This window comes from Trachypithecus francoisi, unplaced genomic scaffold, assembly GCF_009764315.1.
Source record: "Trachypithecus francoisi isolate TF-2019V2 unplaced genomic scaffold, Tfra_2.0 Lachesis_group0, whole genome shotgun sequence".
Lineage (NCBI taxonomy): Eukaryota > Metazoa > Chordata > Mammalia > Primates > Cercopithecidae > Trachypithecus > Trachypithecus francoisi.
Window position 1 is genome coordinate 137817554 of NW_022681453.1, and position 27478 is coordinate 137845031.

Below are 27478 nucleotides of genomic sequence, written 5' to 3' on the forward strand. Positions count from 1 at the left end.
GATTGATAGTAGGATTATAATAAACATAAATAATCAGTTCCTTAATCTCACTCTCTGCCCATACTTGGATAGATAGTGCAAAATCATTGCAAAGTCATAACTGATCATGTCATGAGAAATCATGATAACTTAGAACACCAAGTGACACAAGTGTCATTTTTTTCTTACGGTCACCTTGGCTTCAGAACATTTTTTTTCCTTGTACAGATATATTTGCCATAAATAGGTAAAGTGACAGCTTCTTGATGCTCAAGAGTCTAGCCATTTTTTTTGTTTTGTTTTGTTTTTGAGACAGCCTTACTGTGTCACCCAGGCTGGAGTGCAGTGGTGCGATCTCAGCTCTCTGCCACCTCCACCTTCCGGGTTCAAGTGATTCTCCTGCCTTGGCTTCCCAGGTAGCTGGGCCTACAGGCACCTGCCACCATGCCCAGCTAAATTTAGTATTTCTTGTAGAGATAGGGATTCGCTATGTTGGCCAGGCTGGTTTTGAACTCCTGACCTTGTGATCCGCCTGTCTCAGCCTCCCAAAGTGCTGGGATTACAGGCATGAGCCACTGCATTTGGCCTTTTTTGTTGTTTTTTTGAGACAGTCTTGCTCTTGTCACCCAGGCTGGAGTGCAGTGGCATGATCTCGGCTCAGTGCAACCTCTGCCTCCTGGGCTCAAGCCATTCTCCTGCCTCAGCCTGAGTAGTTGGGACTACAGGCATGTGCCTCACGCCTGGCTAGTTTTTGTGTTTTTAGTAGAGATGGGGTTTGACTGTGTTGGCCGTGCTGGACTTGAACTCCTGACCTCAGATGATACACCCGCCTTGGCCTCCCAAAGTGCTGGGATTACAGGTGTGAGCCACTCTGCCCGGCCTGCAAATTTTCTTACAAAAAGTAGGAAAATAAGGCAAGTATAAAAATTACAGGTTGAGCATATTCCTAATCCAAGAAGCTCCAACCTCTGAAACTGAGCTATGACACAACAATACAAAATCCCTAGCCTACCCTCATGGTGGGTTATAGTCAAAATGCAGGTACACAATACTATTCATTGTCCCTGAGGAAGTAGTAGTTGACCTTCAGGGTATGTGGATATGAAGCATAAATGAATTTCCTGTATAGACCTAGGTCCCAAGCATTTCAGATAAGATACTTACCTTGTATATAGTAGATTGGACTTCTGGTTCTCTCTACCACAAAATTTAGGTAATTGGGGGCAATCCTGACCTCAGGTGGTCTGTCTGCCTTGGCTCCCCAAAGTGCTGGGATTACAGGCGTGAGCCACCGCTTCCGGCCAGGAATACGTTTTAAATGAAGCTCATTTTTTAACCAAAAGCTAGCTTCAAGCTTCATTGGGGTAAAGGAAAAAGCACATTGATTTGCTTGATAATAGGTGAGTGGTATGGTGTAATAAGGAAAATAGGGACAATTTGGGATTACCTGTTCTCTGGGAGGTAGAGAATTGTTTAGAGGAAGTGGAATCTACAGCTAAAATGAGAAGGTGGCGTAAGGGGAAGAATGACATCAGATAGGAAATAAACGAATTGATAATGTAGACTGGCTTGGGACCACAACAAGAAAGTAGGTTAGTGGTTAGATCCTGTAGGGGAACATGGGAAGCTACTGAGGGTTTTTTTAAATGGAGTGATATCTCAGATTTAGATCATTGAACTGGTAAGACTGAAACTTAACGGGATCAAGACTGGGAATGCTGGGGTTGGCAGTATAATCCAAGGAAGTGGCAGTGGTAATGCCATTTACGTGGTCTTGATCATGCATTGGACTGCAGAAATAAGTGAGAAAACAATGTGTCGGGGTTTCTGGTTTGTACCTCTGACTCATTGGTTGTGAGGGAACATGAGGCAGGGTAAAGTTTATCCAGGTAAGATGAGTTAGATATGTAGACTATCTGAGTATATATGCAAAGACTGCAGACAATCTATACTAAAATCCTGGCTCTGCCTCTTGAAAGCTATGTAGTTTAGGCACATAGCCAAAACCCAGTTTCCTCATCTATATGGTAAGCTTCAGAGTAGTTAATAAATCATGATACGTAGTCCAGCAACTGGTTCCCCTGGTAAGAGCTGTGAAGATGACACAAGGAGGAAAGGTTTCAGGACAGACTTGGGATTCATAAATATATAAGTAGTCACTGACTGCCCAGGGGTAGAATGACAACAATCAAGAGATGAGTAGAGAGGTTGGAAAGAAGTCATGAGGGGTGGGAAACTAGCAGGGGCACATGGAAGCCAGGGAAAGAATTTTGCTTGAGATTGTCAAAGTGAGGGGAAAAGGGCAGTAAGTGAAAGAGAAATGTATGGGGTTCAGAGGTTTTGTTTTTGTAAATCTGGAGTGATGGGCATGTTCAAATGCTTCTGGGAAAGGAACTAATAGAGAAGCTTGGCCCTTCGAAAAACAGGAAGGGATGGATCCTAGGGGAGAGGAGGAAGGATTAGCTTTAGAGGAAAGATGCCCTTTACATGAGGAAAAGGAAGAAAAGGTGGATTTAGATACTAAATCTGTAGGTTTGCTGTTATGAAATTGAAGATTTTTCACCTTGATCTCTGAAGTTTTTCTGGAGTTAGCAAGGCAAGGTCATACACTGAGAAGGAGGGATGAGGGAATGTAGATTTGCAGACATACAGGTTGTAATTGCTTCTGGAGGAAAGGGGAGAGCACTTCTGTCAGACTGCCAGCGGCCTTGAGGGTCCTTTGGCTACAGTCCATGAGGTGCTCAGAGGATAAGAAAGCTTCAGGGTAGAAGCAGTATTCAAGCTGCACCTAGAAAATAGTGCAATATAGAACAGTGGAAATTGGAAATTCCAATCTTGGAATCTCTAGGAAAGTAACTGAGTCATATGATGCCTGAAAAGGAGTAGAAAATAAAATTAATAAAGTGGGGCCATATGATAAAAGATTTGAGACCTGGCACTGTGGCTCACACCTGTAATCCCAGCACTTTGGGAGGCTGAGGCAGGCAGATCACCTGACGTCAGGAGTCCAAGACCGGCTTGGCCAACATGGTGAAACCCCGTCTCTACTGAAAATACAAAAATTAGACAGGCATGGAGCATGCCTGTAATCCCAGCTACTTGGGAGACTGAGGCAGGAGAATCACTTGAACCCAGGAGGTGGAGGTTGCAGTGAGCTGACATCACGCCATTGCATTCCAGCTTGTGTGACAGAGGGAAACTCTCTCAAGAAAGAAAAAGAGCAAGGGAGTAATCTTCAGGAAGTTTAGTCTAATAGTATAGTATGGATTGGGTTGGGGGATGGGGAAGGAGAGCAGAAAATTGTTGAAATATCCAGGTACATAAAAGTCTACTTTGATTATGGAGAACTACACACTTGTTCAGTCACCCTCATTGGAGATAGGGGATGGCATACGAAAAGAATGCTGATTTTGGGCAGGGCACGGTGGCTCACGCCTTTAATCCCAGCACTTTGGGAGGCCGAGGGAGGTGGATCAGGGGTTCGAGACCAGCCTGGCCAATGAAACCCTGTCTATTAAAAATCAAAAAAAAAAAAAAAAAAAGGCCGGGCACAGTGGCTCAAGCCTGTAATCCCAGCACTTTGGGAGGCCAAGACGGGCAGATCACGAGGTCAGGAGATCGAGACCATCCTGGCTAACACGGTGAAACCCCGTCTCTACTAAAAAATACCAAAAAACTAGCCGGGCAAGGTGGGGGCACCTGTAGTCCCAGCTATTCGGGAGGCTGAGGCAGGAGAATGGTGTAAACCCGGGAGGTGGAGCTTGCAGTGAGCTGAGATCCAGCCACTGTACTCCAGCCTGGGTGACAGAGCGAGACTCCGTCTGAAAAAATAAAATAAAATAAAAGAATAAATCATTAAGTGCTGGGATTACAGGTGTGAGCCACCGTGCCCGGCCAACTTTTTTAGGTTCTACATATACGTGAGATCATACAGTATTTGTCTTTCTATGCCTTATTCACTAAGCATAATATCTTCCAGGTTCATCCCTGTTGTCACAATGACAGGATTTTTTTCTTTTAAAGGAGGAATAATACTTCATTGTGTGTGTGTGTGTGTGTGTGTGTGTGTATACACATTTTCTTTACCATTCATCCATTGATGGACACATAGGTTGTTCCATGTCTCAGTGGTTCTGAATAATGCTGCAACGAACATGGAAGTACAGATATCTCTTTGACATACTGATTTTATTTTCTTTGGAAACATATCCATGTAACAGGATTGCTGAATCATACGGTATTTCTATTTTTAATTTTTTTAAGAAACTTCCATACTGTTTTCCATGATAGTTGGACAAATTTACATTCCTATAAACAGTGTACAAGGGTTCCATTTTCTCCACAACCTACATGTTATCTGTTGTCTTTTTTTTTTTTTTTTTTTTGAGACGAAGTCTCGCTCTGTCGCCCAGACTGGAATGCAGTGGCATGATCTCAGCTCACTCTAACCTCCACCTCCCTGGTTCAAGTGATTCTCCTGCCTCAGCCTCCCGAGTAGCTGGGATTATGGGTGCCCACCACCACACCCGTTGTCTGATTTTTGTATTTTAGTAGAGATGGGTTTTTGCCGTGTTGGCCAAGCTGGTCTCAACTCCTGAGCTCAAGCAATCCACCTGCCTCGGCCTCCCAAAGTGCTGGGATTATAGGCTTGAACCACCGCATCCAGCCATCTGTTGTATTTTTGATAATAGCCATTCTGGTTGGGCATGATGGCTCATGCCTCCCCTGGGAGGGGGAGGTTGCAGTGAGCCAAGATCGCGCCACTCTACTCCAGCCTGGGTGACAGGGATATTAGGTCTCAAAAAAAAAAAAAAGAAATTAGAGAAAAATAAGAATCAAACATGAGATATGATTAAAACAGACTCAGAAGAAAGCTTATAGACATAAATACAAGTATGAGAGAACAAAAAAGCTATAAAAAATTAGGTATGCTATTCAAAAAAAGCTAGAAAAAGAATATACGTCTCCCAAATTTTAAGAAATAAATCAATAATGATAAAATGAAACAATGATATGGGTATTAGAAGTGTTCATGAAAAATAAAGAAAAATGATATTAAAAATCAAACAATGGGCCGGGTGCGGTGGCTCAAGCCTGTAATCCCAGCACTTTGGGAGGCTGAGACGGGCGGATCACAAGGTCAGGAGATCAAGACCATCCTGGCTAACACGGTGAAACCCCATCTCTACTAAAAAATACAAAAAACTAGCCGGGCGAGGTGGCGGGCACCTGTAGTCCCAGCTACTCAGGACGCTGAGACAGGAGAATGGCATAAACCCGGGAGGCGGAGTTTGCAGTGAGCTGAGATCCGGCCACTGCACTCCAGCCTGAGCAACAGAGCGAGACTCCGTCTCAAAAAAAAATAAAATCAAACAATGATACAGAAAAAGAGCAATGAAATATGAGAAAAAGACAATAAAACTAAAAGTTTGTTCTGTGAAAAATTCAATTAAAAAAAGTATAGGTAAACAGTAATTGATACAAAAAAGGGACAAATCCCTTCAGACGTGGACATAAAAAAGTAAGATGATTTTGTATCCGTAAATTTGACAGCCTATGACAAATTATTTTCTATGGAAGAATAAAGTATCAAAATTGGTTAAAGGCATTAAAAACCTGAATGGACTAATAACCACACAAGAGACGGAAAAGTTGTCAAATATACTCATAAAACGATGTTGGGTCCAGAATGACTTTAATAGGTGAAATTTTCACACCATTATAGAACATTTTGGCCCTAAGTTATGCTTTCCTAAATAATATGAAACTATATATACCTACTATAGATATGGTCTCACTCTGTTGCCCAGGCTGGAGTTCAGTAGTGTGATGAGTTTCTTGGTTGGCTGCAAACTGGTGTATTCACTGAGGTGGGGGAACCCTGGAGGAGGAACAGGGGGATGAGGGAAAGATGATGAGATTAGTTTGGAACATTTTGGATTTTAGGCTCTTGTGAAATAATTAGAAATCAACAGGCAGTTTCAAATGCACACTGCCTGGCCAGTAGGAAGCACTGTTGCCATGAGTATTATTAAATCTGGACTGCAGAGAGAGATATGGGAGTGTCTTACAGGAGAGTGGTGAGATACACAAGAATAATAATAATGTCAGCAATAATATAGCACTTATTTTGACTTAGTTTGGTACAGAACTGTACTCTGTCCATAAAAAGAGTCAAACTCTGTAAAATATTTAAAGAGATTTATTCTGAGTTAATATGAGGACCAGTGACCCACGACACAGCCCCAGGGGGTCCTGAGATCTTGTGTTCAAGGTGGTTGGGCTACAGCTTGATTTTATATGTTTTAGGAAGATAAAAGATATCAATCAGTAAATGTAAGATGTACATTAGCTCCATCCGGAAAGGAGGGACAACTCGAAGTGGGGAGTGTGGGGGTACCTTCCATAGGGTGGATTCAAAGATTTCTTTTTTCTTTCCTTTCCTTTCCTTTTCTTTTCTTTCCGTTCCTTTTCTTTTCTTTTTCTCTTCTTTCCTTTTCTTTTCTTTTTATTTTGAAGACTTCTAACTGGCAATTAGTTGAAAGAGTTATTACCTAAAGACCTGGAATCAATTGAAGGGAATGTCTGGATTAAGATAAGAGGTTTTGGAGACCAATGTTCTTATTATGCAGATGAAACCTCGGGGTAGCAGGCTTCAGAGAGAAATGATTGTAAATGTTTCTTATCAGATTTCAAAAGGTGCCAAACTCTCTTAGTTAATTATCTCCTGGATCAAGGAAAAGACCTCAAAAGTGAAGGGGATTCTTTACAGGATGTGGATTTTCCCCACAAGAGACAGCTTTACAGGGCTATTTCAAAATATGTCAAATAAATACATTTTAGGGTAAAATACTTCAGTTTATTTCAGGACCTATTATCTGTCACGTGAGACTATACTAGAGTCAGGTTAGAATTTGGTGTCTTATTGCTATAAAGAGTTTGTTTTGGGCTGGACGCCCTGGCTCACGCCTGTAATCCCAGCACTTCGGGAGGCTGAGGCGGGCGGATCACGAGGTCGAGTTCAAGACCAGCCTGGCCAACATGGTGAAACCCCCTCTCTACTAAGAATACAAACATTAGCCTGGCGTGTTGGCGGGCGTCTGTAATCCCAGCTACTCAGGAGGTTGTGGCAGGAGAATTGCTTGAACCCGGGAGGTGGAGGTTCCAGTGAGCCAAGATCGCACCACTGTACTCCAGCCTGGGCGACAGAGCAAGACTCCGTCTCGGGGGGGAAAAAAAGTTGGAATCAGTCTCTAGATCTCTGTTTTTATGTTAATGCTGGTTCGTAGTGCCTGAATTCCAAGAGCAGAATGAGGCAAGTCCGATCCCCTGCTTCCCATCATGGCCTGAACTAGATTGCCAGGTTTTCTTTGGAAAGTTTTGGCGGAGAGGAGTGGTCCATTCAGTTGGTTGGGGGACTTAGAATTTTATCTTTGGTTTACAGAACTGTCGAATGAATTGACTCAGTTAATCCACTGAATTTATAAATTACAAACTTTTACCATTCTCAATTGATAAATTGAGGCAACAATTTAAGTATAACTTGAGCAAGTCCATACAGAGTGGAGCCAGGAACGCAATGAGACCCCATACCCCATGGTCTTAGGTCACAGTCATTAAGTGGGAGACAGGGGCTATAAATTCATTAGAATGTTAAGTTAGGAATTAAGTAAATTAGGTAAGGAGTTAGGAATTAAGTTACGAATTAATTGTTAAATATGGAGGAATTTATCATGTAGTTGGGGTACTAAACATAAGAGAAAATAATAAAAAACCGGGCGCAGTGGCTCACGCCTGCATTCCCAGCACTTTGGGAGGCCGAGGCGGGCGGACAGCTTGAGTTCAGGAGTTCGAGAACAGCCTGCACAACACAGCAAGAACCCTGTTTCAAAAACAAAAGCAAAAAAAAAATTAAAATTGAAAAGCAAACAAACCAGGCGCAGAGCGGTTGTGGAGAAGGGAAGCGAAGGGTGGGAGTTTGGTTTCGGGGGAACCATAGAGAAGGGCCAGCCTCCCGGCTTCCTAGAGAGGCTGTAGGGACCGACGGCCGGCTAGCTAGTGCTTCCATCTTGGCCACCTTTCGAGCGCTCGGGTTGAGTTTCCCGGGCTTCCCTGACTCGGCTACCTGTTCTGGAGGTCGGGCGTTGGGCCCTTGCAGAGATCGCCGAGGGGCGCGCGCGGCCGCCCGAGCCTGGGCCCAGTCCCCAGTCCTCAGAGACGCACTCGACCTTCTTGGTCCGAAGAGCTGGCCTGATGTCCTCGGGTCGCGGTATTCATGGGAAGGATGGGAGCCGTGACTATAGGGTCTTCTGCTTCCCGGGGTGGAGTGTTCAGATCCCGGTTAGGTCTTCGGTCAGCATCACCTGCTGGGACATTGAGCGTCTTACCCTTGTCACCCGGGGCTAGGTCACCACTTGCATTTTGTCCTGCAGCCTGTGGTTTGTTTAGGGGTCTCCGTTATATCCTACTTTCTCTCCAGAGACTTGTTTTGGGTTTTTGCCACGATCACTAGAAGCATTCAGTCAATACAAACTACTTAGTAATGTATTCATAGTGGGGCCAAGAAGTTTTCTTTTTTTTTTTTTTAAACAGCCACGCATCCACTGCAGTTCTTGATTCTTGCTTTACAGATATTCTTTCTAGAGTCTCCAGTGTCACCGAGCAGATCTATAGGAGAATATGCAGAGGGAGCATTTGCAGCATCCCATGAATCAGTGGAGAGGGTGAATGAGAACAGCTAATGTGCCAAGAATATCTGCAGTGCTAGTGGCAGGAGACAGAGGGGAAGAGGCGGCAAGTCTAGGAGACAAGACAGGATCAGTCTCATTGTGGTTCTCTCTTAGCTCAGCAGGTTCTTACTTTTCCAAACCTAGAGGGCAGTGCATGAAGCCAGGAGTCATCAGCCATGCTCCAGACAGTGTGGTTCCAGGTGAGCAGAGCTTTCTTTCAGCTTTCCGTACTCAGAACAGATATGGAAGGCCCAGTAGCCTGACTTGGCCAGTCCCATGCTTAGTTTTACATCCTTCGACAGACTATGTAAAAACAGTATGGGAGGGCAGTTGATGAACGAGAGTAGGTGAATTTTGGAGGGTTAGGTGGGTTGGAAAAGAAGGAATGAATTATCCTAGAAAATGGGAATCTGCATTCATGAGAACTGAAAGTGTGGCCTGGAGATGAGCAGCTTTTGCACCACAAAGGGCGCTTGTGAGGCAAAATGTCAGGCCTCCTCCCCAGATCTCCTGAATCAGTATCTACATTTTTATAAGATCTGGAAAATTAAAGGGCAGATTGAAATTTGAGGAGTGCTAGTCTGCGTAACAGTACACAAAGGAAAGCCATTTCTGAGGTTAAATAGACACTTCCAAGGGAGTAGTTTACCCTTCAGACTACTCAGTTAAGGTACAGTGAAGCCAGAACTGGAAGCATTTGGAAAATGTAGATGGATGAGGGAGGTGTATTTTTGGAGGAATGATGAGTTTGGAGCTGAAGCCAGTGCCTTTAGCTCAATGCAAAGACATCAGGCTAACCTCTGTGAGAGTCTATATCCTTTCTTGGCTACAAATTCATGTAGCATTGGGAGCACTTGTCCCTCCAGTTTTCTTGGTGGTAGATGATGGTTTTACTGGATTTTTCCCCAGTGTCCTAGATCATGTAATGAGAAAACTGAGTTTATCATGTAATGGATGTATCTTGTAACGAGAAAGCTCCATCCCAAGGACTTACAATGTGTGTGTCCTTGTTTTGGTGGATATTGGACCATCCACTTCTGTTGGAGCACTTCAGAGAAAATCCATTCCTACAAGTTGGGAAGTGTTCTGTGGGGGTATGCTGTGCTCTCCTGGTGCTTTGCCTGAAGTGCAGTAATCACTTAGGATTAGATTCCACAAAGAGGACCCAAATGACAGTGGATTAAATAAGGTAAAGGCTTCTCTCTCATACAAAAGTGTCAAGAGTCAATCCAGGGCTAGTGTGGCAGCTCCTCTATTATCCTGCTCTCAGACTCTGTCTTTCTGTTCTACCATCCTAGTAGTGTCTCACCTGCCCTAGGCCACTTTATTGTCCAAGGTGGCTGCTTGATCGCTAACCATCATGTGTGCATTCCAGCTAGAAGAGGAGCTACAAAAAAAAAAAAAAAAAAAAAAGGTGAACCTCTTTTAGGAACCTTCCCATAAGTCCCCAACAATATTTATACTTGCATTTCATTGGCCCCACTGGGTTGCCAGGGCTGAGTGTAACCTCAAGTAAAATTAGGATTCCAATACTAAGAAAGAAAGGGGCTACACACACACATCTGTCAGTCTTTGCTACAATCTCTAAGAGGAACATTTGTCATTTAGAATCTTCTAGGAAGTTCCCCCAATCGCATCTGTGGTTGTAGTAAGTGCTGAGATTTATATGATATCATGTGCCAGGTGATATCTTAGTGCCTTACAGATAATAACTTATGCCATCCTTGTAAGAGTCATATCAGATAATTACTATTATTATCCCGGTTTTACAAATGGGGACAACCGAGGCACAGAAAGTTTAACTGTCTCATCCAAGGTTAACAGCTAATGAGTATTAGAGATACTATTTGAACCTAGGGAGTCCAGCTTAGAGCAGGGTTTTTCAACCTTGGCATCATTTACATTTGGGCCAGATAATTCTTTGTTTGGGGGATGTCCTGTTCATTATAGGATGTTCAGAAATAGCCCTGGCCCACTATCTACTAGATGCCAGTAGCACTACCATTACCACCACACTGCAGTTTTGACAACTAAAAATGTCTCCAGACATTGCCACATATTCCCTGGGGGACAAAATTGCCCCCATGTTAAGAGCCACAGCTTTAACATCTGTGCCATTTGCCACCATGTTGTGCTGCCCCTGTAACCCACTTCCTAAAGAAGGGAGTCAATAGCCCCACTTAATGGAGAAAGAGTAAGTGCAAGTAAAGGACAGAAGAAGAATGATCATAGATAGAGAAGATCTGGAGAAGCTAAGTGTTTCCGAAAACAAGGAACCAAAGAATGTGCTGATAATTAGAGTGATGTTTCAGAGGTATGGTGAGGTAGAGCATAATGTGAAGAAAAGGGGAGATCCATATTCCCAGCTGTTGACTCTGAAGGAAGTAAGACAAGAGTATTAACAGATGTATTTATTCTGCACTGTCCAGGAAGGTACCCCCTAGCTACATGTGCCTATTTAAATTAAAATCAATTAAAGTTCCTCAGTCATGCCAGCCACATTTGAACTTTCTGGCTAAGGGGTAATCTGATTACTGTATAGTTACTGTTTTCATCTTGTAACTAATAAGCAATCTATGAGGAGACATTTAAGATCGTGCAAATATTCTGCTTCTCATGAAAATTTCCTCCTAGATAGAGCATCCATGATGATTTTTGACCAAACCAATCTTTACAATGATGATTGCAAATCTTCTAGTACTTCTTATTTTTTTTTTTTTTTTTTTTTTTTTTTTGTTGAGACGGAGTCTTGCTCTGTCTGTCACCCAGGCTGGAGTGCAGTGGTGCAATCTTGGCTCACTGCAAGCTCCACCCCCTGAGTTCACGCCTTTCTCCTGCCTCAGCCTCCGGAGTAGTTGGGACTACGGGCACCCACCACCACGCCCGGCTAATTTTTTGTCTATTTTTAGTAGAGACGGGGTTTCACTGTGTTAGCCAGGAGGGTCTCGATCTCCTGACCTTGCGATCTGCCCGCCTTGGCCTCCCAAAGTCCTGGAATTACAAGCGTGAGCCACGCGACCAGTCCAAATCTTCTAGTACTTCTATGTTATATTTGTTCACTCAGAAGAGACTTCAGTACAAAGAGAAGCTTGTTGACATGAACTGAGAAAGACTACAGTGTGAGTCAGAGAGAGATGTTATAGTGGGACTAATTCATATAAAAGTGGTCTGTTCATTTTGAACTTTTTGCTTCCTTATACAACCTTGTAATAAATATTCAAAGAGGACTCCTTTTAGTCTATTTCAAAGTGCTTAATATTGCTGATTCCCGTCATCTGAAAATGGACATAATAATTCTTATTTCACAGATGTGCTATAATGATTGAGCAAATTGATTTAAAAGTAGCTGACACAAAGCTCTAAACAACCTGTGATGGTTTCCGTCTTCCCTGAGAAGCTGGAGGTGGTTTTAGTGGGAAGCAGAAAGAGAGAGACATGTAGTGAAGAGGACAGCATTGGCAGGTCAGACAGAGCTTAGGTGAACAGTGGGCAGATCTCTGCAGAAGGATGGGAGATTGCCATCTTGTCCTGGAGTGAAGTGTGTTAGGAGACAAAGAAGTAACATTGCACATCACCTTCAAGGGAGAACTATTAATAGCTTCTGATAAGGCAAGATGATAGAAAGGGGAGAACTATCCAGGATGAAAGGAACTTTATCCCCATGAAATCACTCCTCTGTCTGTAGCAGAAAATCTAGAGGAGGAAGACCAGAAAGAAGCTGAGTGGAGGGCCCTGATAGGTGCTTCAGGATGGATGGAGGCACTGTGAAAGACGATTACCTGAAAGTCGATTTAGAAAGCATGCCAGAAAAATATACCTGGCCTGTGGAACCAGACATAGGTTGACATGATCACCAGGCAGAAAACAGCAGGTGCTGGGCTCTGTGCTTAGGATGGTAATATTAGGGCCCCAGAGGTATGCACATGGAAAGTTGGAATGCTGGCCTGGGGCTGCCCTGCTGGGGTCCTGTGTGGCTCTCCTTGCCAGTACAAACCTTCCATGGGGCTCAGTGCCATGAATTCCAGTAAATGAATCCCTTTCCTGGAATTCAGGCCTCTCCCTCTGTTCTTGTGCAGGGCTTGAGCAGGAACCTGTTGCTTCAGGAGCCAGTGACCTTTGAGGATGTGGCTGTGTACTTCACCCAGAATGAATGGGCCAGCCTACACCCTACGCAGAGGGCCCTGTACAGGGAGGTGATGCTGGAGAATTATGCAAATGTGACTTCCTTGTATAAGTCCTTCCTCACTGAAACTCAGCTTCTGCCCTTGGGGGCTCTTAAGTTCCTCCTTAGCAGATCTAGGATCTCTTAATACCATCAGAATTGATGCCCTATGGGCTGAGCTCTCTAATCCCCAGTGCCAGGAGTAGCTAGATGGAGAAAGAGCTGGGTTCACTTTGATGTTTAACAGGACTTTTCTCTTCCCTGATTCCTAATGGAGACCCAACTGCAGGGGGCTTTCCTCTGGGTACAGAGAGAACTGAGAAGGTTCCTGGTGCACTGCCTTCATTCCTTCCATCTTCCAGTTCCCTGGAGGTGATCTTGGCCCTATTGCCTGTGTGTGAGTCCCCTAGGGCCCTTGTGTATACACCCCCCAGTGACTGTAGGAGCTTTCTGTCCTCTTAGATGCCAGAGTAAGCTTCAAGCCCTTCATTAGATTCTGCAGATTCACTTCTACCTGACTTCACTTAATCTCCTGGGCCATTCTCTTCTATTTTCACCTGGCAAAGCAGAGAGTAGTCTGAGGGAGGTCAGTGGTGATTCTCCTCAGCGTCCTGTTTTTCTTTCTCCTCTAGCAGCATTTCCATTCCCCAAACCAGATCTGATATTCCAGCTGGAGCAAGGAGAAGCAGCATGGGGCCCAGATCCCTGGACACTTGCTGGGGGAGAGGCCCTGAAAGGCATGTGCACAGGTGAGCAGGAAAGCCTACCATCCTCCGTTCCAGCTTTGCGTCCTCCTTTCTTTTAACAATTTAGCATGAGAAAGCGTTTTTCCTTGTCATATGATGGTTGTGGGGATTAAGATAGTCACTCTTATTCAAAGAAGTGTTGCTTACCAGAACTTCATCTCCAGACTAGAAAAGACCACTCCCACCATTTTATTTCTGCCATTTTTCTTTGTAAAGCTAAAGGATTTCAGGCTGGGTGTGGTGGCTTACACCTATATCCCAGCACTTTGGGAGGCTAAGGTGGGAGGGTGCTTGAGGCCAAGAGTTCAAGACCAGCCTGAGCAACATAGCAATACCCTGTCACTACAATAAATAAATTAATTAGCTGGGCATGGTGGCATGTGCCTGTAGTGCCAGCTACTCAGGAGGTTGGGGCTGGAGGATCCCTTGAGCCAGAAGTTTGAGGTTGCAGTGAGCTAGGATCACACCATTCCACTCCAGCCTGGGTGACAGTGTGAGACCCTATCTCTTAAAAAAAAAAAAAAAAAGATTTCAAACAGGCTTCTGTTGGTTGGTCAGCTCAGGAATATAAACACAATATAGTAAGAACTTGGTTTTTGTTTTTGTTTTTTTTGTTTTGTTTTTTTTTTTTGAGATAGATTCTTGCTGTGTTGCCCAGGCTGGAGTGCAGTGGCACGATCATGACTCACCACAACTTTCGCCTCCTGGATTCAAGTGTTTCTCCTGCCTCAGCCTCCTGAGTAGCTGGGACTACATGCGTGCACCACCATGCCTGGCTAATGTTTTAGAAGAGATGGGGTTTCACTGAGTAGGCCAGGCTGGTGTTGAACTCCTGACCTCATGATCCACGCCACCCCCGCCCCGGCCTCCCAAAGTGCTGGGATTACAGTGTGAGGCACCACGCCTGGCCAAGAACTTGGTTTTTAAAAAATTTATTTATTTGTTTGTTTATTTTTTGAGATAGAGTTTCACTCTTGTTGCCCAGGCTGGAGTGCAATGGCGTGATCATCACTTACCACTACTTCCGCCTCCCAGGTTCAAGCAATTCTCCTGCCTCAGCCTTCCAAGTAGCTGGAATTATAGGCATGCGTCACTACACCCAGCTAATTTTGTGTTTTTAGTAAAGACGCGGTGTCTCCATGTTGGTCAGGCTGGTCTCGAACTCCTGACCTCAGGTGATCCGCCTGCCTTGGCCTCCCAAAGTGCTGGGATTACAGGTGTGAGCCACCGCACTTGGCCTATTTATTTATTTTTTGAGACAGAGTTGCTCTGAAAGCTGAAGTGCAGTGCACTATTTCGGCTCACTGCAACCTCTGCCTCGCAGGTTCAAGCAATTCTCCTGCCTCAGCCTCCCAAGTAGCTGGGATTACAGGCACCTGCCACCACGCCCGGGTAATTTTTCTAATTTTAATAGAGACAGGGTTTCACCATGTTGCCCAGGTTGGTCTTGAACTCCTGACCTTAGTGATTCTCCCACCTCAGCCTCCCCAAGTGCTGGGATTACAGGTGTGAGCCACCACACCCGGCTAGAACTTGTTTTTATAAGAATATTTTGTGTGTGTGTATAAAACTATATATGTAAATGGAATTTTTCTAAATTCCTAAACACTGAATTTTACATTAGCTTTTGAAAGAAAGCTTGTTTATGTATTGGGAATGAATGGTTTTCTTTTTTGAAAGACACTGAATTGAGATAAATGTAAAGACCAATCAGAGATTTGGTATATAGCCTTCCTCATTCTGTGGGCTCTGTTACCATATTCTGTCAATCTTTTATGCTATTCAGAGCCTCTGTAAGGCAAATGCTCCTTTCTAATCCCCCCACTTTGCCTTAATCAATGCCTTAAATTGACTTCAGCGTTTCAGATCATCTAGCGTCTTTCCCAGTATCCTGCCTGCAGTTGTTAGTGTTGCCCCTTGCCACAGGTGCACATTGTCTATTTAGCCTGCCAGATGAATCACATGAGCACCTGAAGTGTGCCTAGTGCAACTGAAGAACTGAGTTTTTTAATTTTATTCCATTTTAATTAATTTACACTTAAATAGCCACATGTGGCTAGTGGCCACCTTTTGGGAAAGTGCAGCCTTAAACAATGAAAAGAGCAGCCTCAATCTGTCTTTTGTAGTTTATAGATTAGTAAATTTCAAATTCTGGTATGTATCAGAATTACTTGCAGAGCTTGTTAAAACACAGATTGCCAGATGCCACCTCCAGAGATTCGAATTCAGTAGACTGGTGTAGGGCTGAGAATTTGCATTTCTTTTTCTTTTTTTTCAAGATAGGGTCTTGTTATTTTGCCTAGGCTGGTCTCAAATTCCTGGGCTCAAGTAATTCTTTCACCTCTGCCTCCTAATTAGGTGGGACTACTGGCACACACCACCAAACCCAGCCCCATTAATTTGCATATCTAACAAGTTCCCAGATGATAGTGGTCCAGGGACCACCATTTGAGACCATTGTTCTTGAAAATCTAGAACCATATATTTTTTTTTTTTTTTGAGACAGAGTCTTTCTCTGTCGCCCAGGCTGGAGTGCAGTGGCGCGATCTCGGCTCACTGCAAGCTCCGCCTCCCGGGTTCCCGCCATTCTCCTGCCTCAGCCTCCTGAGTAGCTGGGACTACAGGCGCCCGCCACCGCGCCCGGCTGATTTTTTGTATTTTTAGTAGAGACGGGGTTTCACCATGGTCTCGATCTCCTGACCTTGTGATCCGCCCGCCTCGGCCTCCCAAAGTGCTGGGATTACAGACGTGAGCCACCGCGCCCAGCCTTAGAACCATATTCTTTAACTCTGGGTTGCAACTCATCAATGAGTTGTTACCAGCTTTTAAAACTTAGACTACACTGTATTAGGTGTAAATAAAGACTAAAGTAGTATAAAGTCTATTGTGAATGCATCTTTTTTTTTTTTTTGGAGACACAGTCTCATTCTCTCCCCCAGGCTGGAGTGTAGTGGCATGATGTTGGCTCACTACAATCTCTGCCTCCCATGCTCAAGCGATTCTCATGCTTCAGCCTCATGAGTAGCTGGGATTACAGGTGCCCGACACCACACCCGGCTACTTTTTTGCATTTTTAGTAGAGACGGGGTTTTACCATGTTGGCCGGGCTGATCTCGAACTCCTGACCTCAGGTGATCCACCTGCCTTGGCCTCCCAAAATGCTGGGATTACAGGCGTGAGCCACTGCGCCCGGCGTGAGTACATCACTCTTAATAAGGACGTTGTTTTGTTTCGGTTTCAGCTGTGTGTGTGTGTAAGCATGTCTGTATTGTTTTAGGATCCAAAATGTGAGTCGTGGTCAACAAGGCTTGAAAAACACTAAGATGAAAGTTTAATTTGTCAGATCTTTGGTGCTTGACAAGGCAAAAAAGATTTCTATGTTGTGGTGCTACCAGTGAAAGCATGATCCCCATGCCCCCGATCCAATTGCCATCTCCATTATGGGTAGGTTCTTGGCTGAACCTGTCTTTTTTCCTTTCAAAGGTCAGTCTCCCAAAGGACAGCACTTGGGTTTTTAAATTGTGGTCTTCTCATGAACCCTTTGTAAACAGCAGTGTTACAAACTGCTTTCTGTCCAGCCATGCTTGTGATAGAGAACTAGAGAACATTTATTTAAAAATTACAGAATATTTTAAAGTATTTTGACAGGTTTTATTGGACTTTGAGATCCACTGTTGTAGACGGTACCTCCCAGCCCTCTGGATACTATGTGGTACTACAGCTGCCTACCCATGTTTCTCTTCTCTGGTCTAGAGATTGCTTTTCTCACTTTTGGCTTCCTCTATTTTTCTTTATTGCTTCCCCTTCCTGCAACTTCACCCCATTCCCATTTTTCTTTAACCATTTGCCTCAAATCAATAGCTTCTGCCATCCACACTGTTTTTGTTTTTTGTCATCCTTATGGGATTGCTTACCTTCTTAACCTCCAGTTTGTTTACTTTCCCTTTGAGGTACCATCAGGTGGCTATGTCTGTCTCAAAAAATTCATGTGTCTAGTGGGCGTGGTGGCTCACACCTGTAATCCCAGCACTTTGGGAGGCTGAGGTGGGTGGATCACCTTAGGTCAGGAATTCAAGACCAGCCTGACCAACATGGAGAAATGCTGTTTCTACGAAAAATACAAAAAATTAGCTGGGCATGCTAACGCATGCCTGTAATCCCAGCTACTTGGGAGGCTGAGGTAGGATAATCGCTTGAAACTGGGAGGCAGAGGTTGTGGTGAGCCAAGATCATGCCATTGCACTCCAGCCTGGGTAACAAGAGTGAAACTCCATCTCAAAAAAAAAAAAATTCATGTGTCTAGGGCAGGCTGATACTGATTAATCCCTTTCCCTTCTGGCATAAATAAGGGACTCTTGTGTTTTCTTTTTATCATGCTAGGTGGTAAGACCAAGACTAAGAATGAGGAACAAACTGCACAGCTAAACATTTCTAAAGAATCAGAGTCCCACAGACTGATAGTGGAGGGACTGCTGATGGACATTCCCCAGCACCCTGACTTCAAGGACAGGTTAGAGAAGTCACAACATGATACAAGGAAGAAAACAAAGATAGGGGATTGCACAGATTTGACAGTCCAGGATCATAAATCTTCCACCATTGAAAGGGAGGAGATAGCCAGGAAATTGGAAGAAAGTAGTGTCAGCACACATCTCATTACAAAGCAAGACTTTGCCAAAGAACAGGTGTTTTATAAATGTGGTGAGTGTGGCAGTTACTACAACCCACATTCACACTTTCACCAGCATCAGAGAATTCACACTAATGAGAGGCCCTACACATGCAAAGAATGTGGGAAAACCTTCAGATATAACTCAAAACTGTCATGGCATCAGAAAATCCACACTGGAGAGAAACCATACTCATGTGAGGAATGTGGACAAGCGTTTGGTCAAAATTCCCACCTTTTTCAGCATCAGAAGCTCCATGGTGGACAGAGGCCCTATGAATGTACTGACTGTGGGAAAACCTTCAGCTATAATTCAAAACTGATTCAGCATCAGAGAATCCATACTGGGGAGAAGCCCTTTAAATGTAAGGAATGTGGGAAAGTCTTCAGGTGTAGCTATGACTGCATCATCCATGAACGAATTCACACTGGGGAGAAGCCCTATGAATGTAAGGAGTGTGGGAAGAGTTTGAGTTCTAATCCAATTCTGATTCAGCATCAGAGAATCCACACTGGGGAGAAACCTTATGAATGTAAAGAGTGTGGCAAGGCCTTCCACCGCAGTTCGATATTTCTTCAGCACAAGAGGTTCCACACTGGGGAACAACTCTACAAATGTAATGAATGTTGGAAAACTTTCAGTTGTAGCTCCCACTTCGTAGTGCATCAGAGAATCCACACTGGGGAGAAACCCTATGAATGCCAGGAATGTGGGAAGACATTCAGTCAGAAGATCACTCTGGTTCAGCATCAGCGAGTTCACACTGGGGAGAAACCTTATGAGTGTAAGGAGTGCGGGAAAGCCTTCAGATGGAATGCAAGTTTCATTCAGCATCAGAAGTGGCATACTAGAAAGAAACTCATCAATGGAACAGGGCTATCTGCAGTGAAGCCCTACTGCCCCTCCACTGTCCTCTTTCCTCTGCCTCCCCAACATATCTGCTCTATCCCAGCCCCACCAGGGCCTCCCTTATCTTCTTCACATGCAGTGGTACTTCCTCCCTTTTTGCCTTTCTTCCTGCTGCTTCCCTCATCTGAAAAGGCCAGTCCTTCACCTGTCCAAATAGTACATTTCTTTCAGGATCTCACTTCTTCTGGGAAGTCATCCCCTCATAGCCCGAATCCTTTGTCTCACTCCCTGTAAGCCCCCTTATGTTCTCAACATCAATTGCACCTCAAGTTAGGGATTCCACTGGTCTCCTGATTGTGTCTACTGATATTCCTCTGGCCTTGTGTTGTATAAGTTGTTACTGTTTTCCTAACTTCATTTTAAGTTCTCACACTTAAGGACCATGTTTGATTAGTTTATTTTATCCCCCAGGTAGGAAATGGCAGCACTTAATTCCTTATCATGTCCACATTTGGGCTGTATTATCAGTCTGCATCTTTCTTCTGGGGCTACTGGAGTTGGAAAAATTTGCAGAACATTTTGGGGTTTAGGGCATATGGCATTATGATTATGATGAGATGGGGTATTATAATTAGAGACTAGGAGAAATGCAAAGTCTATGGGAGAAGATAATCAGATAAAGTTTCCAATGATTGCTTTCAGGAGTTTTTTTGTTTGTTTGTTTGTTTTTTGAGCCAGAGTTTCACTCTTGTCACCCAGGCTGGAGTGCAATGGTGCAATCTTGGCTCACTGCAACCTCTGCCTCCAGGGTTCAAGTGATTCTCATGCCTCAGCCTCCTGAGTAGCTGGGACCACAGGCATGCACCACCACGCCCAGCTAATTTTGTATTTTTAGTAGAGACAGGGTTTCACCATGTTGGCCAGGCTGGTCTCAAAATCCTGACGTCAGGTGATCCACCCACCTCAGTCTCCCAAAGTGCTGGGATTACAGGCATGAGCCACTGCATCCAGCCTGCTTTCAGGATTTAAGGAGGGCCATTTGGTGGACCAGTGGCAAGGCTCACTGAAAGAATTTAAAACTTGGAATTTTTTTATTACCTTGGTAGCATAAAAAATTATGAGGGTCCTGTTTATGCAAGACGAAAATGAAGTGATGAGTTGGCATTGATAGCAATAATGTAAAATTATGTCTTTGAGCTTTATTGGAAGGGGACGTGGTTTTTCAGTTTGGGTTCCTTCTTTATTTTCTTTTTACATTTTCCTTTTTTTTTAGAGACAGGGTCTTGCTCTGTCACCCAGGCTGGAGTGCAGTGGTGTGATCATGGATCACTGCAGTGTTGACCTTTGGGGCTCAAGCAATCGTTCCACCTCAGCTTCCCAAGAAGCTGGGAGGTAGTGCAGCCTCCCAGCTTCTCAGACGGCTGATATGGGAGGATTGCTTGAGCGCTGGAGGCATACACCACCACACCCAGCTTATTTTTGTATTTTTTGTAGAGACAGGGTTTTGCCATGTTGCCCAGGCTGGTCTCAAACTCCTGGACACAAGTGATCCTCCCACTTCAGCCTCCCAAAGTGCTGGGATTACAGGCATGAGCCACCAGTTCCAGCCTCTATTCTTTTTCATATCTGTTGAATTTCAGTACCCACTCATATATGTAGGTACGAAAAGTGACTTGGACTTGTACCCTTTAGAGTAGATGCCTGAGTATAGTAATCTCTAAAGCTATACATGGACTGAACTTGTTGGCATCATGCTGGTGAGCACCAGAGGCAAAGAGAAGAGAAACCTGACCATGACTTGCTGTAGTTCCTCAGAAGTGAGTCCATTCCTGATGAGTTTCTATGCAGGCCCTTGTATATGTTCTCACACCTACTCCAGATTTCCCTATGATTAAATCTGAATTTTATTGGTGGCAGTTTTAAGTTAATTTTATAAAGAACTGTTTTGGTGGCACCAAGAAATTTTTTCTATGGTTTAAGTTTTAAGTTTCAATGTGTTTTGTTTTGTTTTGTTTTTTGGTTGGGTTTTAGACTTACTTGGGACCAGTTACCCCTTTTTTCTTGCCTGTTTCCCCCATTGGAATGGGAATGTCTATCTTATGTCCATTTCACCATTGTATTTTGGAAGTAGATAACTTGTTTTGACTTCACAGGTTTACAGCTGGAGAGAGATTGCTATGGTTTGAATATCCCCAGCAAAATTCATGTTGAAACTTAATCCCCATTTTAATAGTACTGGGTGGGGGGTCTTTAAGAGTGATTAGAATTAGATAAGTTCGTCAGGGTGGAGCCTCTGCGATGGGACTGGTGGCTTTATGAGGAGAGGAAGAGCAATGTGAACTGGGACACATGCTTGCTCTGTCTTGCCTTTTGATGCTTCCTGCCATGTCATGATGCAGCAAGTAAGCCCTCACCAGATGCCTGCACCTTTATATTGGACTTCTCAGCCTTCAGAACTGTGAACTAAATAAACCTCTATTCTGTATAAATTACCCAGTATATGGTATTCAGTTAGAGTCACACAAAATGTAACAAGACAGAATATTGGTAGTCGTAAGTAGGTTTGCTGCTCTGACATTTACATAAAAATGTAGAAGTGGCTTTGGAACTGAGTAATGGGTAGAGGCTTGAAAAATTTGGAAGATCAGGTCAGACAAAGCCTATATTATCTAATGGAGCATTAAGGGTGATTTTGGCCAAGGCTTAGAAGAGAAGACTAGGGAAAGTCTGAAACTTCTTAGAGATTACAGTTGATCCTTGAACAACTTGGGTTTCAACTGTGTGGGTTCACTTATGGACTTTCTTCTGCCTCTGCCACCCCTGAGATGGTAAGACCAGTCCCCCTCCCCTCCCCTTCTCAGCCTGCTTAACATGAAATGACAAGGATAAAGACCTTTATGATGATGCATATAATATAGTTAATTATATTTACTAAATATAATTTCTCATGATTTTCTTAGTATTTTCTCTAGCTTTATTATAAGAATATAGTATCTAACATGCATAACATAAAAAATATGTGTTAACGACTATATTTCAGTAAGGCTTCTGGTCAACAGTAGACAATTAGTAGTTACATTTTTGGGGAGTTAAAAGTTATACATGGCATGGAAGTTGGTGCCCATAACCCCTGAGTTGTTCTAGGGTCAGCTGTACTCAGGTGATCATGACAAGAATGTTGATATAAATATGGACAGTAAAGGCCATTCTGATGAGGTCTCAGATGGAATTGAATAAAATGGTATTGGAAACTGGAGCAAAGGCCATCCTTGTTATAGAGTAGCCAAGAACTTGGCTGAGCTGTGTCTATGTCAGGCTTTGTGGAAGGCAGAATTTAAGAGTGATGAAATAGAATATCTGATGGAAGAAATGTCTAAGCAGCAAAAGCATATAGGCTACTGCATGGCTAGTTTGAACTGCTTACAGTAAAATAAGAGGGAAGAGATGATTTAAAGACAACTTATACTTGAAAGGGAAGTAGAGTGGAAAGATTTGGAAAACTCACAACCTAGAAGACTGCCACCCACACCCCCAAACTATAGAGCTACCAATGTGCAATGCCAGCCTGGGAGAGCTGTGGTCATGAGACTCCAACCTCAGAGAGTTGAAATGTGGACCCAGCCCAGCAAAGACATAGGGGTGGGGCTGCCTGAGGCTTTGGAGGCCCAAACTTCTGAGTGTGTCCAGAAGATTGCACATGGACTGAAAGAGCATTCTGAAGTTTTAAGATTTAATGTTTTTTGTTTTGTTTTGGTTTGTTTTTTGTTTGGGTTTTAGACTTACTTGGGACCAGTTACCCCTTTTTTCTTGACTCTCTCCCCCATTGGAATGGGAATGTCTATCTTATGCCCATTGTATTTTGGAAGTAGGTAACTTGTTTTGACTTAACAGGTTTACAGCTGGAGAGAAGTCACTTCAGGAGGAATCATCCCTTGAGTTATGCCCATATCTGATTCAGATGACACTCTGGACTGTTTGAGTTGATAGCTAAGTGAATTAAGACTTTGGGGGCCAGTAGGATGGAATGAATATATTTTATTTGTGAGAAGGTCATGAGTTTGGGGTAGTTGGCAGGGGCAGAATGCTAGGGTTTAAATGTCCCCACCAAAACGCATGTTGAAACTTAATCCCCGCCTAACACGGTGGCTCACGCCTGTATTCCCAACACTTTGGGAGGTCAGGAGTTTGAGACCAGCCTGGCCAATGTGGTGAAACTCCATCTCTACTAAAAATACAAAAATTAGCCAGGTGTGATAGCAGGCACCTGTAATCCCAGCTACTCAGGAGGCTGATGCAGGAGAATTGCTTAAACCCAGGAGGCAGGGGTTACAGTGAGCTGAGATCATGCCACTGCACTCCAACCTGGGTGACAGAGTAAGACTGTGTCTCAAAAAAAAAAAAAAACAAAGAAAGAAAGAAAGAAAGAAACTTAATCCCCATTGTAACAGTGTAACAGTATTAAGAGATGATTAGAACTAGACTCAGTCATCAGCTTGGGGCCCGCATGATGGTACTGATGACTTTATAAGAAGAGGAAGGGAGACCTGAGCTGACATGCATGCTCTTGCCCTCTTGCTTTCTGTCATGTTATGACACAGTAAGAAGGCCAGATATGGCTCCTTCACAGTTCCCAGCTCTGGGAACCGTGAGCTAAATAAACTTCTTTTCTTTATAAATTACCCAATCTGTGATACTCTGTTATAGCAACAGAAAACAGACTGACACTGATCTTACCAGACATGATGATCTCACTGGTTTGGCCTACTGCCTAGAGACTAACCCGTCTCAGAATCACTGCTTCAGGACAGTATAACGACATGCATAGGTTTATTTATTGATTTATTATTTTTTGAGACAAAGTTTCACTCTTGTTGCCCAGGCTGGAGTGCAATGACGTGATCTCAGCTCGCCACAACCTTCGCCTCCCAGGTTCAAGCAATTCTCCTGCCTCAGCCTCCCAAGTAGCTGGGACTGCAGGCACACGCCACCAGGCCCAGCTAATTTTGTATTTTTAGTAGAGATAGGGTTTTTCCATGTTGGTCAGGCTGGACTCAAACTCCTGACTTCAGGTGAACTGCCTGCCTCAGCCTCCCAAAGTGCTGGGATTACAGGCATGAGCCACTGCACCCTGCCACAAAGGTTTTTTTTCAAAAAATGAAGTGGGAATACGGTACTAAGAAAATCGCTTTTATTTTGTTTTAATGTAAAAAAAAAACTATGAAAAATATTTCAGAGATGTTTAACCTGAGCCAGTGTGAGTGACCATGGCCTGCAGAAAACACAAACCCAGGAAACCTTGAGTAAGTAGTCCTGAGGCAGTCAGAATGTAATTCTGTTTTATACATTTCAGGGAAGCAGAAGTTGCACAAAAAACCATCAATCAATACATGCAGGTTATACCTTGGTTTGGTCCCAAAAGGCAAGATATCTTGAAGCAGGGGAGTACAGGTCATAGGTGGTTCAGAGATTCTTCTTTTTTTTGAGACAGAGTCTCACTTTGTTGCCCAGGCTGGAGCAGTGGCGCAATTGAATTGAGATGGGGTTTCACCACGTTGGCTGGGCTGGTCTCGAACTCCCGACCTCAAGTGATCCACCCACTCCAGCCTCCCACAGTGCTGGGATTACAGGCATGTGCTAAGATTACACCTGTCAGCCACCGTTCAGGGCCAGAGATTCTTTAATTTGTAATTGTTTAGAAAAACAAAGTGTGGTCTAAGAACTTTGAGTTACCAGAAAGGAATGTTTAAGGAAGTTTGTAGCCAGGTGTGGTGGCTCACACCTGTAATCCCAATACTTTGGGAGGCCAAGGTAGGAGTGTTACTTGAAATCAGGAGTTCAAGACCAGCCTGGGCAACATAGCAAAACCGTGTTTCTACTAAAAATAATTTTTAAAAATTTAATTTAAAAAAGATAAGTCTGCTAAGCATCATGTGCTATGCTAGAGTTGAGTTGTGAGACCAAGTGACTCTCTCTCTATATATATATAGATAGATAAGTAGATATAGATATATAGGCTGGGCGCAGTGGCTCACGCCTGTAATCCCAGCACTTTGGGAGGCCAAGGCGGGTGGATCACCTGAGTTCAGCAGTTTGAGACCAGCCTGGCCAGTATGGTAAAACCCCATCTCTAATAAAAATGCAAAAATTAGGTGGGCATGGTGGTGGGTGCCTGTAATCCTAGCTACTTGGGAGGCTGAGGCAGGAGAATCGCTTGAACCCAGGAGGTGGAGGTTGCAGTGAGCCAAAATCATGTCACTGCACTCCAACCTGGGCGACATATCTGAAAAAAAAAATCTATATCTTTTATATATATATCTATATATATCTATATATCTATATAGATATAGATATGCAGATATACTCTGTGTGTGTGTGTATATAGATATATATTTGTGTGTGTGTGTGTGTACATATATATATTTGACTGGCCTGCTGACATGACTCCAGGCTTCTTAAGGAGTTTGAGTAAAGAGAAAAATGTTAACACCATAAAATTATGTATGCAAGAGAGGGCATAGAGAGATTTTGGTTTTGGTTTTGATCAGGTTTATTGAGATATGCTTTACATAAAGTAAAATTCGCCCTTTTTAAGGTATGCAGTTTGATGACTTTTGATAAATGAATGCAAATGTATAAGCAAGAGTTAGAAAATTTCCACCACCCCAAAAAGTTACCTTGGCATAGGGAGAAATTGAATGGTTGGTGAGATGTTGGGGAATTTATTTTCATTCCTTGATAAGGTTTGTACAATACATAGAGTTTAGGAGAAGAAAAATCAAAAACCAAATTTGATTTCCCAGCTATAGTCAGATCTTGCAGAATATGCAAAGAACCCAGAATTACTGCTAAGTAAAGCAGTCAAAATGGACACAGACATATATACAAAATTTTAGTTCTGTTTACTTCTCCAAAGCACCATTAAACAGAAAGGGCCTTGGGGTTCTGGGAGGATGATAGCAAGGAAGAGGGAATGAAAGACTTCTCAACTAGCCAGGCTTCAGACAAGAGGATCTTCTAAGTATGGTTTGGAAGATAGGAAATTGTAAGAGGAGAAGAAAGCAAGGAGTGTAGGGAAAAATAAATGGATCTGCCCTAGTTTTCATAGCCAAGAGATTTATGGATTTGATTGGTGAAGTTTATTTTCTCATTTATTTTTTTCTTTATTCATTGAACAGCTATTTAGAGGGGTTCCCCCCCCACCACTGCATTGTTACACAAACATTATTACACAGCTTCTACAGTACTTATAGTAGGTGCTGAAAATAGATGAATAATGTGTCATTCTTTTTTAATTCAGGTATTAATGATGCCCAGTTTTCTGGTATTTAATAGATACTCAGGTGTTTTCTGATAGGGGCCATGAGTTTCATAGTGGGAATAGATGTGTAAAAATAAACTCATTATCACTTAGATTCCAACATAATGTTCTTCCAAGGAGTTTCTATTTCTTCTTTTTTTTTTTTTTTTTGAGATGGAATTTCACTCTTTACCCAGGCTGGAGTGCAATGGCGCGATCTCGGCTCACTGCAACCTCTGCCTCACGGGTTCAAGCTATTCTCCTGCCTCAGTCTCCTGAGTAGCTGGGATTACAGGCATGAGTCACCACGTCTGGCTAATTTTTGTATTTTTACTAGAGACGGGGGTTTCACTACATTTGCCAGGCTGGTCTTGAACTCCTTACCTCAGGTGATATGTCTGCCTCGGCCTCCCAAAGTGCTGGGATTACAGGCATGAGCCATTGCACCTGGCCTTCTATTTCTTCGGAAACTGAAATGGTTATATCTAAACATACTGACTTTTCCCCCTGTAATAACTGTAATACAGTAAGAAAGATATATTTGTCTTTTTCCCCAGTTTCTGGCATAAAGCTGCTAAAATCCTTGTAATTTCCTAGTGATAAGAGCATCTTTTTCTTTTTTATAATATGCAGTCTTAGTTCTTGGCACGTGAGCTTCTGAGACCCTTACAACTTCCAGAGTAATGTGTCTTTTGTATGCTAATGAGATGACTGGTAGCTGAGGTCCCTGAGATAGCTTAGGGATGGGGTCTGATGGCAGAAAGATCAAGGACTAATTAGAGGGCTGAAACATTCAACCCCAACCTCCATCCTCTGGGAAGGGGAGAGGGGCTGAAGGCTGAGCTAATTATCAATGGCTAATAATGTAATCAGTCATCCCTATGTAATGAAACTTCCATATGAACCCTAAACAAGGGAGTTCAGAGAGCTTCCAGGTTTGTGAACACATGCAGGTGCTTGGAGGGTGGCGCATGGAAGGTCCATGTCCCTCCCTCCATACCTTGCCCTTTGCGTCTCTTCCATTTGGCTGTTCCTGAGTTGTCTCC

The 27478-nt window shown here is 43.4% G+C and overlaps 1 protein-coding gene across 6 annotated transcripts; it reads left to right on the top strand.

The window, feature by feature from the left end:
• The first annotated feature begins 7966 nt into the window (after window positions 1-7966).
• Window positions 7967-19939, top strand: ZNF619 (zinc finger protein 619). Of its 6 annotated transcripts, XM_033212128.1 has the most exons (6): window positions 7967-8248; window positions 8823-8908; window positions 12785-12938; window positions 13148-13267; window positions 13503-13619; window positions 17997-19939. In XM_033212128.1, the coding sequence occupies exons 2-6, from the start codon at window positions 8885-8887 to the stop codon at window positions 19427-19429; spliced, it is 1848 nt and encodes a 615-aa protein (XP_033068019.1). In that variant the 5' UTR covers window positions 7967-8248; window positions 8823-8884; the 3' UTR covers window positions 19430-19939. The 6 variants fall into 6 exon arrangements, with proteins under 6 accessions (XP_033068019.1, XP_033068015.1, XP_033068016.1 ...); XM_033212124.1 differs by lacking the exon at window positions 13148-13267 and having other exon boundaries at window positions 7970-8248; window positions 13506-13619; XM_033212125.1 differs by lacking the exon at window positions 13148-13267 and having other exon boundaries at window positions 7970-8248; window positions 12812-12938.
• Window positions 19940-27478: the final 7539 nt, after the last annotated feature.

Bases quoted from the DNA above. Each gene is read 5' to 3' on its own strand.
- ZNF619 (XM_033212128.1), top strand. From the start codon at position 8,885: ATGCTCCAGACAGTGTGGTTCCAG. The intron at 8,909-12,784 runs GTGAGCAGAGCT...GTTCTTGTGCAG, and splicing joins TCCAGACAGTGTGGTTCCAG to GGCTTGAGCAGGAACCTGTT. The intron at 13,620-17,996 runs GTGAGCAGGAAA...TTATCATGCTAG, and splicing joins CCTGAAAGGCATGTGCACAG to GTGGTAAGACCAAGACTAAG.